The sequence below is a fragment of the Apaloderma vittatum genome, unplaced genomic scaffold (assembly GCF_000703405.1).
Source record: "Apaloderma vittatum isolate BGI_N311 unplaced genomic scaffold, ASM70340v1 scaffold4088, whole genome shotgun sequence".
NCBI classification, from domain to species: domain Eukaryota; kingdom Metazoa; phylum Chordata; class Aves; order Trogoniformes; family Trogonidae; genus Apaloderma; species Apaloderma vittatum.
Window position 1 is genome coordinate 140,212 of NW_009728903.1, and position 15,426 is coordinate 155,637.

Here is a 15,426-nt window from a genome sequence, read left to right on the forward strand (position 1 = left end):
CTCATCCAACCTGGCCTTGAACACCTCAAGAGAGGTGGATCCACAACTTCTCTGGAAAATGTCACTGAGCGTTAGGTCACCCTGTAGAGCAATGAGGTTGGTGAAAGAAATAGAGGGAAAGTCTTAAAAGGAGAGGCTGAGGGAGCAGGGGGTGTTTAGCCTGGAAGAGACTCAGGGGGACATTATCACTCTCTACAACTACCTGAAGGGAGGTTGTAGTCAGGTGGGGGTCGGGCTCTTCTCCCGGGCAACCAGTGACAGGATGAGAGGGCATGGTCTGAAACTGTGTTAGGGGAGGTTTAGGTTGGATCTCAGGAAGCACTTCCTCACGGAGAGGGTGATCAGACACTGGGATGCACTGCCCAGGGAAGTGGTGGAGTCACCGTCCCTGGAGGCGTTTAAGGAAAGGCTGGATGTGGCACTCAATGCCGTGGTCTAGCTGATGTGGTGGGGTTGGGTCACAGGCTGGACTTGATGATCTCAGAAGTCTTCTCCAGTCTAAATCATTCTGTGATTCTGTAAGTGATTCCTCAGCCACAAGCCTTCACAGACTCCTGGATCAACGACACTGAGCGTTGCTTCCTACTGAGTAAGGTCCACGCTGGTGTACCTTTACCTTGCTAGAGCAATGTAAATGGATTGAATTACAGCTGTAATGAAGCATTTGTGTTATAGGAAGAAATATATTTGCAGATTCAATTCATACCTGCTCCAGGGGAGGAAGGTTCAAACATACTAGACGTATCGCTGCAAGTGTTGGAAGCTTGCTCCGAGAGCTTCTTTTTTGCACTTCCATCTGCAGACTTATGTGACTTCTTCTTATTCTTCACCAGAATTTTGTACATTAAATCCATAGGGCTTGGAAGAGGAACCCCAGGTTCAAGCTGGCAGAAAAGGGAAGATAAATTCATTAGAACAACAAAAGAAGCAAGCTTACGGCAATTTCTTAGGGCCCACATGGAGCGAGGTAATTTTGTAACCTCTATAAGCCCTGTTAAAATGAAATGTATTTTGCACAAGAGGTAATCTCAACGTTATATGAAACAGGGCCACTGAGGGCACTTAAGAAGAGAAGAAAAATGCTTTATGAAACATTTACAGTAATAACTAAAATAAATATTAGTTCAAATACGAAAGCCTACATTATAAAATGGCAGCTATGAGAATCTATTGCATTTAGAAGATTACAAATCACTGCATCAGAAATTATATACTGAAGTCACCAACAGCTCATGTTGTTTAACTCCCTCCTTTCGACTCTGTTTTGAAAGGCTGTATATGAAGAATGACACAGGACTGACAGACTTAAATTAAAAAAAAAAAAGAAAGAAAACCACATTACCGGGTATTTTTCCAATGGATCCATAAGCAATGCATCTCCAAATATTAATCTGCAGTACTCTGCCATTTTTGCCTGTTGTTTAGGGCTAAAGAGGAGAAATGAAAGAAAGAAGTGAGTCCTACTAATGCTACAGAGTGGAAGTAGCAGTAATGGAATATCTAATATCCCTAAACTGATCCAATTGCTGTAAATTTTTCAGAGAGACCTAGATATATCATGCAATTATTCTGAGTTGTCTGATGGATCTTATGAAAAGGACCATACATAAAGTAAAGGCACTAGTCAATTGAGTAATAGCAAAGCTGAACTTTTAACATGGAGGTATATTTTCCCAAGCACTTACTAGAAAATAAAAGACTGAAGCTGTCAGTTATTGCCTTTAGGTAAAAAACCATTACAGGAGTTTGTCTCTTTCAGGAAACATTGTAATTCAAAGTTTAAATATTTTCGTCCTTATGTTACTTTACATGCATGGGTGACATTCTTCTCTCCGCCTCCCACCCCTACCCATTGGATTTTATTTTTTTTTTGTCATGCTCAACCTAGGACATAAACTCCACAACAGTTACAGAGAAAGCTGCCCCCTCTGCAGGTGTCTCTGTTAAAATTCCCAAGCCAAAGGCACCTGCCATCTCACTCAACATGTCTAGGAGGCACAGCCATACAGGAGAAGGGGTGGAAGGTACCATTTGGTCTCAAAACCAAGAGTTATAGGCACTGGTAGAGAAGTAGGTAGTTTTACTGCAGATTTCAAAAATGCAGTAAAACCTGTTGACCTCCTGGGCTGCATTTGTGTCAAAAGCTTGCGCCGCTTTTGCCAACTCACTCCGAAGTAAATTCATTCCCTCAACGGCAGAAGTCATAGCGCAGACGTAACTGTGCTACTGCTAGGATGTGTCCTGTCAATTTGGAGAATGGCTGTAATAGGTGCTGGTGGAACTACATTTTATGTGCATATTATTACCTACTGCATGCATGTTATGTGTACATAACTGGGACCAGCATATCAGGACAGCCTTCTTAGTGGGGAACTGGATGTAATAACAAGCTGCTAAGGTGGAGCTGCTCAATGACCATTTTAGCTTCTTTAGGTACGTGGCCAGATTCCTTTAATTTTTTTTTCTGTTTTATTTAGAATCAGTATCACATTTTACCATAGTAAAATTACTTCAGTGGTTTTCATGACATCCTCTAGATGTAAATTGAACCTCAGTAAACCCTCCTTACAATCAATTTTTCCAAAGTGCAACTAAAAATGAAATAATTCCTGCATACCACTGATGGTAGTTTTAGGAATAAAGATAGGTTATACTGCTCAGAAATATTCCTCAAATCTTAGCATGCAGCTCAGTGCTGCAGTCACTCTCTTTCTAATTTTAGACAACTGTGTATTTTTGTTATAGCTGCCTGTTTATAATCTGTAACATCAGAGCTTAGGTATCTTTCAAAGTTTTCTGATACTCTGCTGAAAAGTCTTGATTAAGGGACAGGTTTATATTGCTTAATATAACTTCCTCAGCTACTGTTAATTATTATCTACGTATCATGGAAGATACAGGAATGGTGTAGAGCAGTCATGTTACCATGGAGCTATTTTTCATGACAAAATAGAGTGCAATATATAGGAAGAAAAGGAGGTCTCATTTTTTTTCTGCAAACTAAAGAGTACAACAACCACTGCGTCTAGCTTGTCCTTAGCTACCAACTGAGCACTGGGCACCACAGCTCTTCCTGGGGTCAGCAAGGGGAAACCAGAGCCAAGAGAAAGGCTGGGTGGCATTTGAATCAGAAAACCTGATTTCCTTCAGATCAGCATTCTGCATGTACCTTGAAGCAGACACAGGGTGAATTCGGCCATTAGCTCAGTCAGTGACAAAATATATTGTCAGGAGGCTTTAAATTATTCTACAAAGTCACATGAGTGCTGCATGCAGTTTAAATCACTACAGCATTTTATTCTTTCTTTTGCATGCAGCCAATTTTGGGAAAAAAAACCCTAAAAGCCATTTCTAGATGAGGATGGAAAATTAAGATGAAGACAAGCAAGGCAGTGGGACTAAGAACCCACACAAGGGAGAAGGTGATGGGAAGAATAGCTCGGGTTACAACAGGGTGTAAGATATTGTGACCGACAGCTACCAAGGAAAAATGCACCTCACTCTAGTAAGCAAGCAGACTGAACATCTGCTAGAGGTCTAGGAGTCTTTATATTGGATTTTATTTCAGTCTTCTCCACTGGTGTATATTTTTACTAGACTCATGCTCTTAGAACCTAGAAAGTTCAAAGCATATCTCCTTGAATCAAAAGAGCTCGATTATTGAAATTGTAGTAACTGTGACAGCAGCATTTTCAAATGAGTGCATCAAGTCCAGAAGACTCTCAGTCGGAATAAAAAAAAAATATGCAAGAGTTAAATCTAAGAAATTTCAAATTATCACCACATCTAGAACAAATTCTTCCAGTCTTCCGAGTTCAATTACATGTTTATCTCAAGGAGAGCACCGTGAGAACTTTCATTTTTGCAAAAGAGAAAAATGCAATGCAACATCATTTTTGTTTAGCATATCACTTCCAATGTCATTGCATCTCAGAGGCAGAAAAAAGAAAAATTATGTGAAAAACTAACAGTTTTTAATGCTATAAAAAAATCTTGCAGCAGTAGACAAGCCCAACGTAGGAAAATCTGAACATTACAAAATTACTTGCCTTTATGAACTAGACTATATGCACAGATATCTTTAAAAGCTTCTGTGAGGGCATAAAAAATATTCAGGAGTACAAGTATTTAACTGAGTGGTAGTTTTTGTGTGTTCTCTCTCTCTCATATATATATATACACATACATATATAAAAAAATGTTTCAACAGAGAGATAATTTGTGACAGTATATATCACATATTACTAATATAGTAGTTGAGAAGTTGGAATAATGGTTTCTTTTTATTCTCCCTTCTTTCAAAATTACAAACAAGAGCAAAAGATTGAAATACCAACTTGTCTGCCCTTTTGTGTTATGAAACAAAGCAGCAGGTATTTCCTGGTCCACATCTCCTGTTATTGGAAATTCTCCTAGCATTCATGTGTTGTAATGAAAACTGATTGCCTGAAAAGAGCTAGCTTTATCTGCTTTATGATTTTTCACTGTACAGACACGGATGGGTAGCACAAAGACTAATTATATGTGCCCCTCAAAATGGAAGATACTGTGGGAACATGACACCCAGAGATACGGAAATATAAAGAATATTAAGAAATATTTTCATTATTATTACTGTATTGCTCGTACTTTGTTTTACTGTGTTTGTCTTATGCCTATTGTGAAGGTCAACCACGGAGGCTCTTTGGCATGACTGCAGACTACGGCTCCTAACACCCTATTATTATTACTTCTGCAGAAAATCTTCTTCTGCATGAGACAAAGACACAGCCGCTTCCCAGAAGAGGCTAAAATAATTCAAAGTGTAGGAAGAAAAAGTGATAAAAATCCTGTTAATATTTGAAATAACAATTCCAGCAAGAAACCAGCAATATGAATAACTGTAATTAAATTTAATCTTGGAAGCAATCTTACATGGATACTGCTCAAGGATCACTTAACCTTTTTGCTATGTCATCAGTGCATTTCTAATTATAGAGTGTCTGCTTTCAGAGTTGCAGATTGCTTATCTTCTTGCAAGCCCAATTTTGATCACCAAGGTCTTCTTGAGGTCTTTTAAAGATTTTCAGGCTACTTTTCTATTTTTTGATAGAACCACATAATTTCTTGGTACTATCTTTTTTCAGTGTGTGTGTTTTGACTTCAGTATAGATGTCAGAATACATAGTAGTTTCTTTATTGTATAATCGAATGCTTGCCTCTTTTAAAAAATTTTTTACTGTATAAAAATAGGCCAGAAGAAACATACTACATAGTAGAGTTACAGTAGAGGAAATTAAAATTCTGCACATGCTATAAAGACAGAGAAGAGTGCTTCTAAGAAAAAAAAAAATTAAAATATCAACAAGTGATTTGTTACCTAGGTGGACAAAAAGTGTTAAAAATATTCTCATTAACATAAGCCAGAAGGAATAAAAATTGCATTTTAAGTCCAGTGATGATTAACACCATCACATCTACAGTGGCAACATAAAACTTATTTAGCTCTGATAATCACAATCTGCTTAAAAGCTATGAATATAGGACACAAGCTAAAACTATTTCTGTTTAAAACAATGCCAAAATTCCTACTAAACTGTATGGGATAAGCATTTCATACATGGATACTGACTATCTTAATTTGAAAATCAGGAGAAAAATTTGGTCACCCCAAAGTAGGAATTGATGCCATAGGGTCTGTTTGACAACAGTTCTGTAAAAACACTCAGCATTTTTGGTTAATACTCAGTGTAAAGCCTCTCTTTTAAGATCTTGGAGAAAAGCAACATTCCAAGTAAATGAAAAGACAAAAGAACATTCCATGAAATTAGGTGAAGGTTTCTGTGAGTGGCATGACTAATTGCAGATTCCTCTAGCAACTAGTGAAGAAATGAAGAGGTAATTGTAGCAGTCAGTAAAATAACCAGAAATTACTTTCAGCCAAAGCAAAATTAGAAATCATACACATTAAGTCTCATGATTTACTGCAGCAAAAACTAATAAATAGCAATAAAGCCTTAGAAAGAGAAAATACTTGATATGGTTTTGCAGACTTGCTTTGCTACAAACTTGTGTCATCGCAATGCATGGAAAAGGACATGAATTAATACACTTAGGGTTAATTCATTATTCTGTAACTAGAATTTTCTGAAGAGAAAAGTCCAGTGGTTTCTGTGGGGCAAATTCTAAAGACTGGAATAATGTAGCAGTTATTCTGTTCCTTTTTTGACATGTTCCTGTTTCCTGTATCACATCACCTTTAATTCCGACATTTCATCTTACAGTTTTAAAGCCACTTTTGCACGTAACTTACCTCTGACAGGAGTTTATATTATACTACTATTTATTTCTTTACCCTGCTAAAATAGAACAGATCATCCTGGAATAGTTGGAAGATTTATGTCTTAATGGCTTTAAAGGAAGAAAAATGTAAGCCTTCTGGTTAAAATAAATTGGATGTTGCTTCTTCTCTGCCTTATAGTAACACAGCAAGTATATATTTTAACAAATACAGAAGAATGAATACAAAATATAATACATTGAAGAATGATGGTTGAGACCTTTTCTAAAGACCAGAGGTCAGATTTGGAACCACCAGGAAAAGCATTACGAGTTAAAACCTACAGCAGCAGGTGAGAATAAGCAGGTCCAGAGTGATAATTTACAACAAAAAGAAAGGAGTGAAGGGACCGATTAGAAAAAGAAATTAAACACAGTATCTGTGTGGTCTTTCAGAGGAAGACAGAACTAACTAAGCAGGATTGAAGAAGTAGCTGTTTAAATCATAACTGTGTGGCCTTTAAATGTATGTAGAGCAAGAACACATTTGCTCACAAAAGGCAGCATAAACTTCTACTATAAGGTATACAGGTAGTGTAGGTCAGCTCTTAGATTTTAAATTTCTCTAGCTACATAATTTTTGATCAGTAATGTCACATGTGTTCTTAAAAACATTCTTACATAGCTTCTTCTACCAGTTCCTTCCCTTATGACGAGAATGTTCTTCCTAAAACAATGGAAAAGCAGTTAGCCCTCACCCTTTTCCCCTTCAAGAAGCAAAAGTGCCAACATCTTTTCTGATTTATACTAAATCATTCATTGCTGCCCCAGAGATTACTTTTTATCTCGCATTAAAAAGAAAAAGTTCTTAGTCCACACTGGCCCCAGAAGTGTTGAAAATGTTTTCAGAGCAGAAAACAAAAGGGGAAATGGCAACTGAGGTTAAGGCACACATTAGTCGTCAATGTCACCCCACTTTGAGCCATGTGGTGCCTATAACCAAAATGAAAGTTAATGTCAAGCTTAAAAAGAAAGAAAAATCATAACTAAACCAATAATAATAACACTACTAAAAATACATCACTGGGACAAATTTAGAAGTGTTCTCACTTATTTCTTCTTTCCCAAATAATAGACCTTTCTTTGTAACTAAAAAAGAAAAACAGCTTAGGCAAACTGGTATTTTTTGGCAGGAACTGAACATCTCCTGGTCATCCATATTGCCTCTTTCGCAATCCTAGCTAGCCTACGGCTCTGGCCTCTACTTCTAACACACACGAAACAAACGTAACTTCATGCACAGAATATGCTTAAGGCACAGAATAGGGTCATAAGCAGGTGAAATATTACTTATTTTTGCTTTGATGAAGTATTGCTACATTCCAACAGGACACACCCAGATTGTAAGTTAACACAATGTGTCTCACAATTACTCAAACCTTCTCTGTCAGACAAAAGGTTCTACTTCAGGAAGGTTTTTAAGAACGTGCCTGATTCATTCTGATCATCTTAATTAGGCTCTCACAAGTTTTTTCGGGTAAGAGCTATTTTCATGCAATAAAACTGCCACATGCACATACACAATTTTGTGCTCATACCTTACAGAAACATGTAATGTCATACAGGAAAACATGGTAATTACTTACGAATCCACGTGATTTTCAAAGGAAAGGAGAATTGGAAAGGGCGATGTCTTAAATGCGCACTCAGCAATAGCTTCTATTACCTCCTAAAGAATCAAAACACATAGTTACAAATATACGTCTCTAAAGAAACAAACAACGTTTTGGTCTTTGAAGAGCAAAAGACCCAAAGAGGTCTAAATCATACCCACATTGCCTGAAATTAGACGTTCTGTTCTAAACATCCCAGAAAGCTCTGGACGTGCTTTTGCAGCAACCAAATCATTCAACCTGAACTGTAATCAAATCTCCTCAACATCTGATGAGCCTCAAGCACCGCATTTCTCAAGAAATGACTTATGTCTGCCTAAATCAATAGTTCAAATGTAAAATGTGCTCTTTGTGTGGAGCTGTTCCATGCCTGAAGCTATGACTTTCATGAACTATTTTGCATAATAATAAACATGCTCTGGCAAATACCTATCTTCTAAACATCATCAGCACAAGCCCGTATCCAAAAAAATCCTTTGTTACTATGACTCCTAGGTTTTACTTCCCTCTTTTTTTGATGATAGAAAGCCCTTTAAGGCAAAAGAAAGCAAAAAAGAAAAAAAAATCACTCAGTTAAAACAGCTGGCTGTATAGTAATCATCAGAGAGCTCAGAAACTGAAACTTTCGCAGAAATTTCCTTTCAGCTCTGACAGAAAATGGCAACTCCAAATGTAGCAGAGGCATCATTTGATAAGACTAATTGTAGTGCGTTGTACAACACACTAATGCACTTGCTGTTAAAAATTATTCAATCTTTCCCTTGTGGAACACAAATCTGTTTGTTTCAAAAGAACTTATAAAACACTGAAGACTTTCCATAAGCATTGCTGTCAAACTCTGGAGTGTAAAAGAACCTCTAACTATGCAGTTTACCAGAACCCATAAGCCTGTTCCCTCCCAAATCATAAGGATTACTACAACCTAAAAGATGTCTTTATTTTAAACAAGGCCCCTCTGGGGATTCCTTTTATTCATTTTCTGTACTTTTCAAGGCTCAACTGAGAAGCCTAACAGTAAGAAATCAACTTCCTAAAATGAAAGTTGATCTTTTGGTACATTATTCTGATGTTGGGTCCCTGAATCCAGGGCTGGAAGAGGAAGCACAAGCCATCTCAAAATCCACTGATACGAGCTAAGATACAAACAAAATCTACAGCTTTTGTGTAAGAAGAAAAAGCACAGCTCGTGCACACACTGTTGTAGTATCTCATAAGACAAGAAATCGGCACTTTCAGCATATGCAGGTGGTGAATGACTGTATTTAATGAACCACAATCATCAAATATTTAAATGCTTCACATGTCACTAACCATTCATGTGCTTCAACTAAGGTCACCTCTAGTCTCTAAAGAAAGTGGAAAGGCAAAGTGTGTACTGGGAGAATAGCAAATGGTGCAGAAAGCTGGGTGAAGGTGCGGTTTCACAGCAGCAGTTCTCTCATGGAGGAAAGCATGATGCAGTGATTCCCATTCCACGCTTTCATTCCAGCTCCAGTAAATCACCAAGTGCTGGTACCACCTTATTGCTGTGCAGAACTGGTGGGATTCTCAAAAACATCCAACACAATTTTGCCGTTACAAGGGAGGAGCAGTGTCAAAGATTCAGTTACAAATATTGAGCTCCCCTCATCTTGTTGGTCTCCAACCAGATCATTAAGAACAGCTTGGTCTCTACCCATCTGCACCCTCCCCTTGGTTATGGAGCATCATGTAGGGCTTAAGAACACTTGAGGCTGGATATAAGGGGTACTGCCAAAAGCCATCCTGAGGCCTTTCTTGCTCCTACACGCTGTTCAAGCTGTGGAGTAAATCCACAAATTTATTTTCAACTGCAAAAAAGGGATGCAATCCAGCATATATGGGAAAAATAACCTGAAAGTAAAATAGTATTACACAGATGAAATCTGAGGATGAGAAGCTCAGGAACTGGTTGAGTGGAGAAATAGGTATGCTAGTGATTCAGTTTTGCACCACATTCAAATGTCAATAGAAGTTCTCTATGGTCAGACAGGAGCAACACGGTAAGTTCCACACTTAGCTCCAGCTGTAGAATGACTCACCTAATACAGGTCTCCAAGATATATATAAGTAAGCATGCGGTGTTTCCTGCTTACGGCATGAAAAATACCTTGGCAGCAGCTCACAATCTGCAGCTGAGAAAACCTGACTGATTTCTGTGTGTCATGTAAAGCAAAGTAAAAAACAATCAAACAAAAAAGCCCCACAAAACCCCCAGCAACATAAGGATGGGAAGTGTATATTGCTGCTGTCTCCACACTCCAGAAAGCCTAGCTGAGGCAGTGAAAACTGACAGACTGAACAGAAGCATTGTGTGCTGTGGTCACGCCAAAAGTGTGAGCTGATAAATGATTCAGCATGCAAGACCCAGAGATCACTCTGAATTGATTCATACAGTTCTGACAGATTATTTCACTACCGTTTTGCTCCTCCTCAGCCAAGTAGCAGACTTTAAGTGTTGAAAAGAAACCAGCAGTCAATACGTTTTATATTTTTCTGAGGGGAGAAAAAAATACTTGCTCCGAAATGACAGATGAAATACTCCTAGGTTTAAAATATCTTCTAATATCTCTCCTGCAACCAAAATGCCTAAGGTTGAACATCTAAATAACCAAGGATAATTCTCATTCATTTAAGAATCAAATTAACTTTGTTTTAAATTCCTGCTCATGACCAAAGGAGTTGAGAGTCATCTTCTTTAATTAAAGAACTTCCAGCAATCAAACTCTACACCTATAACCATAATTGGCTTCATATAAACATAACTGGAAAGTTAATAACAAACGTGCAAGAAGGTTGTTTTACATTTTCCTGTGATTAACAGAATCAGTGAAGAGTTAGAGAAAACAAATTGAGAGAAAGAAAGTGTTCTCGTGCGAGTGAAATTTGGTGTCTTGTCCGTGTGACAGTACGGTTTGCTTTTTTTCCTAAAGGAAAACACTTGAAGACAAAAACACAACCTAATCCAACAATTCATGTTTCAAGCATGGGAGCCATGCTTCAAAGCTGTAGGTATCAGAGAAGCCACACCTAACACCTGTAACGTAACCAAATTCAGTAATGAACACATTGCACACAGGTAACTCTGAAAAGGTATTTGCATGGTGAGTTAGCATCTCAGATGAACAAGAATTATTTCTTCACACTTCAGAAATGCTATCCTGATGTACCGCTATAAGCTAATAATCTTATTACTATAGGAAAACACCTCCATCCTGCCTCTCTAGCACCTTGGATCAAAAACATCTTTAAGAATAACAAGAAAATAACAATTTAGGGTTAGTGCTAAGGGTACAGTATCCACTTTTTATTACAGAAAAACGAAATAGAAGATGAAATTCAGTAATATAGGTGATATGTTTAGGGATTGAATGGCACAAACATTCCCTCGCAATCTCCAAGGACACTAATTTTTCTTTTTCACCCTCCAGTGCTTCAGATTTGATTGCAACTACCAGGGATAAGAGAAACACTGCACACACTGTTATTGATTTTTTATATTGTGAATACAATGCTGAGTGCCTGGACCCCATGGATGGGACCTGTCCATGTGGGCACGAGTTACCTATTCTCAGTTTACAGGAATTTAAAGGCTTGCAAATTGGAGATACTTCCAGAAGAGCTGCTCTTTCATGCCTCAGTTCAGCATTTTTGTCTCCCACTCCCACTTACCAGGGAGAGAACAGAAAAAGAGCACGCTGACGCATTGCTTACTACTCTTCAAATCCTTGCAGCCCTCATCTCGGCTCTTCTCCCTGCTGTATCATATGGAACTGTAGCACAAATCATTCTCTCCCCATCCTCCTGGCTCTAGACGCACTTGCAGACCCGTTTTATGCTGTGTAAAGCTAGTTGTGTCGGCAATACCTTGGTTTTTCAGCCCTGGCCATAGTTTCTCCTCCTGTGAGATTTGCTGCAGGGACATGCACAAGAGCACGGACCTGGGCACTGAGCCCAATGCCCAGATGGCACAGGCTATCACACCATATAACCCTTTTTCCTCTGACTGCACTGATGACCAAGAACCTCTTCCTATGCAAGGTCTCAGTACAGAAACTCTTCTCTTCCAGTGACTCTGTATGCACTCTGAAATCTCCTCTTAAAACACTTTTTTGCCCTCACATTTCCCTTCCACCTATGCGGCGATGTTTTAGCATTGTACTTGTGATGCATTTTACATGAAAGAAACTTCCCCAGCTAAAACCGGTGACTGTGTCGCTGTACCTTGAAGGATATTTCCGTTGTCATCGTGAATCCGTGTGTAATGACGGGCTCTTCTTCAGCCGTCCGTCCTTTCCAGCAGTCCAGCTCCACACAGCGGCAGCCCGACAAAAGCACTTGCCGATACATCTCCACCGATGAGTTACCGGCCAGCTGTCCAGCTGCCACAGCACAAGGACGTGCAAAAAGGGAAGTCATTTTGGGCCTCAGGAATAAATACAAATAATCTAACAACAGCATCTTGTACCCTCAGCTGAGAGGAATAACTCTCAAAGGCATATAAAAAGCATAAGAATGTAATGTGCATAACTTTGGCAGTCAATGTCACAGTTTGAATTCCACGCTCAGTTAAACTGCAGCGAGTGAGGAGAAATAACTAAGCTGAAGCTAATTCAAAAACTTTTGTCAGAGAGCATTGAATAAAATAAAATAAAATAAAATGAAACAAAAAACAGTTCAAAAAGATTTTGTTATCCTTTGACAAGCAACAAGAAATTCAGAGGCGACTCGGGACAGGAAGATCAAATTTTGTCATAACATGCACTGCATTTTTATACAAGGTAAAATGAACCTCCTGCATAGTCACTAATGGTACCAATACTAGATCTTATATCAATATTTAATATGCTAATCATCACGCTTGGTTGGCCAGTTAAATTTTCTGATGTGATACTGCATTATGTTAGGAGAAATTTAATTCAGCTACCAGTTTCCAACAAGGACACGACAGAAATGTAAAAACAAACAAGGAAAACCCTGCTTTTCCCAAACTTCGGAAGTATTAAAAATAATGCAACCACAGAAAACAAAGCCACAAAAAAAACCTAACCCAAAAAAAACAAAGAAGAAAATTATTTGTATTCAGGGAAGGATGTCCAGCCTCCACTTCTTCATCTGCTGCAACAGATTTGATTCGAGTCATATGTATATAAATTTCTTGCAGAGAGAAGTAAAGATCATGGAAGAATTTCTTGCAGAGAGAGGTAAAGATCATGTAAAAAAAATGGATCCAGTTTCCTGCTTTCCAGCAGACTTCCTGAGATGACCTTCCTGGACTTCTTGAAGGGAATTCACTTGCTGTTTAAGGAGGGAGTGAGTTTATTTATGCTAAAGATTCTTCAGTGACAGGGGATTTCATCGAGACTGGCATATAACATAATGCAGATTAAATAATATAATGCAGATTAAACCCCATTAAATCTCATTTTATTGTTTCTGTGTTTAGGTTTTATGCTAGGAACTACAAATTTTTGTTTGCTTACTCATCAGCATTATCTGCTTTCTGTGTATTTTTATCTTCCACTAAAAACTGCAACAGAAAAATCTTTTCTATTTGAAAACTCCTGTCTAACATTTGTGTCTGATACGTGTGCTGGAGCAGTCATAAAAACTCCATAAAGTATTAATATTGCTCCCATTGAAATTTCTCCTGCTGGAACCAATGCAAAATACATGTTAATAACAGAATAATTTGGCCAATGCTGGAAGGTTCTGAAAATCCAAATGGAGCGAGCAAAGTGACAATGTGTCTCTTAATTATTTTTCTTTTTACTTAACTTTTTCCTGTGTTTCCTCTTTGATTACAGCAAGTTATCTTTACTCACACAACAGCCTTTTTGGTGCAATTTCAATATCTGGGCTGAATGGTGGCTCTTTTTCTTTCCAAGATGCAAACAAGCATGAACGTGGGTCAGGGTAGAGGAGCACATATTTCTGTGTACTCCTTCCTAAGCATTTGCTTATGAAAACTTGGCTCTCATTACATAGATGCATTGAACTCTGCTGCCTAAAAAAAATACATTGACTTAGAAAACTGTTTTTATGTTGTCTTTTTTTCCCCCTCAAAGCATATTGAATTTGGATTAGCAAACAATTTTATGATTAACAAACTCTACTATACTTCCTGAGAGACTACAGGCTCTTAACGTTGCCAAGTGTTTTGGACTACAAGATCCTTAACCTTCAAAAGTGCTTAAGTAAATCATGACATATATTGTTTTCCATATGACTCTTCTCCACACTACCTTAATTAATAGGCCTCAGATGTTTTGGAAGGATTCCTGCTATGGACAAGAGGGTATTCAACCTCTAAAACATTCAATCTTCAGGAAGATTCCCAGTCAGAGTGCAAAATGCTAGCAAACGTTTTAATACTCTCAATAGCTTCTTCTTCTGAAATATGCAATACTAGGAATGTTCCCTCCAATGTTTTTTGCATATATTATTTATAAATTTCTGTTGCATCTCTATTTGCACCTATTTCCAAGCTATCCCTTTAATAGCTGCATTCTAAAATGTGCTAACACAGACACTAAAGGGAATACTTCCAGTACAACTTTTTTAACATGCTGAGTACAGATGAATTTTTAAATACTGGAAATTGAAAGCGTTATATATTCCCTTCAGTAATACATGCAGAACCTTCAGTAATACCATAGTATTTGTATCCCATCACCCTATATTGGATGAGGAGAAATAGTTTCTGGCAAAAACTTGCTTTTCTAAAACTATGATCGACCATATCATATCTGACAGGACATTAAGCAAAATGAGCCTGTGCTAACTGACATAAGCTGAGGACAGGACCCATATCTCCCCACACAGACCAGTTCCACACTTCTCTAACTTTAAGCTGCCCATTTCTCAGCAAGCACATTCTTGCTGGATTCATTCATTGTCGCTTCTCCAAGTGCAAGTCATTTGCTATACGCAAAATTTGTTTGGGATTTTATGACATGATTCCTCCTAGAACTAGAGGATATTTGGATCCAGGTATTTGGAATCACACGACTTCACTACTGTAGGAACAGAGGCTGCTTCTGGCCCCTTGTCAACCTATGGCACCACCTTCTCCCTGCATGAAGAAGTGCCTGTACACTGCCTCTAACACAGATAAACATGAGTTGCTAAACTCCTCTCTTCGGGTAAGTCCTGGAAAAGCCATCGGTGCTCTGCGACACAGGCTGCAGTTTGCAGCATGCAAACTCAGAGCCCCGTACTGCTAGGAGTCTGGCTCTTGACTCCAGCAGCAACAGAAGGTGCTGGCAGCTACGTTTTTCCAGACACAGTACATTTATCTGAATCTATTTTCCTTCCAAGCTATTTTGCCATGCACAGCACAAGTGAATTAGACCCCCCACTGTGCCATATTCTGTTACTGCTTGCAGGTAAGTCAAAATAAGGCTCTGACCTTATGGCTGTTATTTTTAACACTTCACATTGGACCAAAGCAGGACATGTGGTCAGGCTTGCTCCA

General features: G+C 38.4%; 1 protein-coding gene across 1 annotated transcript in view; it reads right to left on the reverse strand.

The window, feature by feature from the left end:
• The window catches only part of PLCB1 (phospholipase C, beta 1 (phosphoinositide-specific)), a 123,672-nt gene that overhangs the window by 97,008 nt on the left and 11,238 nt on the right, over positions 1 to 15,426 (reverse strand). The window contains exons 3-6 of the mRNA XM_009874236.1: positions 12,174 to 12,331; positions 7,905 to 7,987; positions 1,343 to 1,427; positions 707 to 884 (exon numbers count right to left, since the gene is read on the reverse strand). Coding sequence (XP_009872538.1) covers positions 707 to 884; positions 1,343 to 1,427; positions 7,905 to 7,987; positions 12,174 to 12,331 — 504 coding nt within the window. The remainder of the gene's footprint in view (positions 1 to 706; positions 885 to 1,342; positions 1,428 to 7,904; positions 7,988 to 12,173; positions 12,332 to 15,426) is intronic.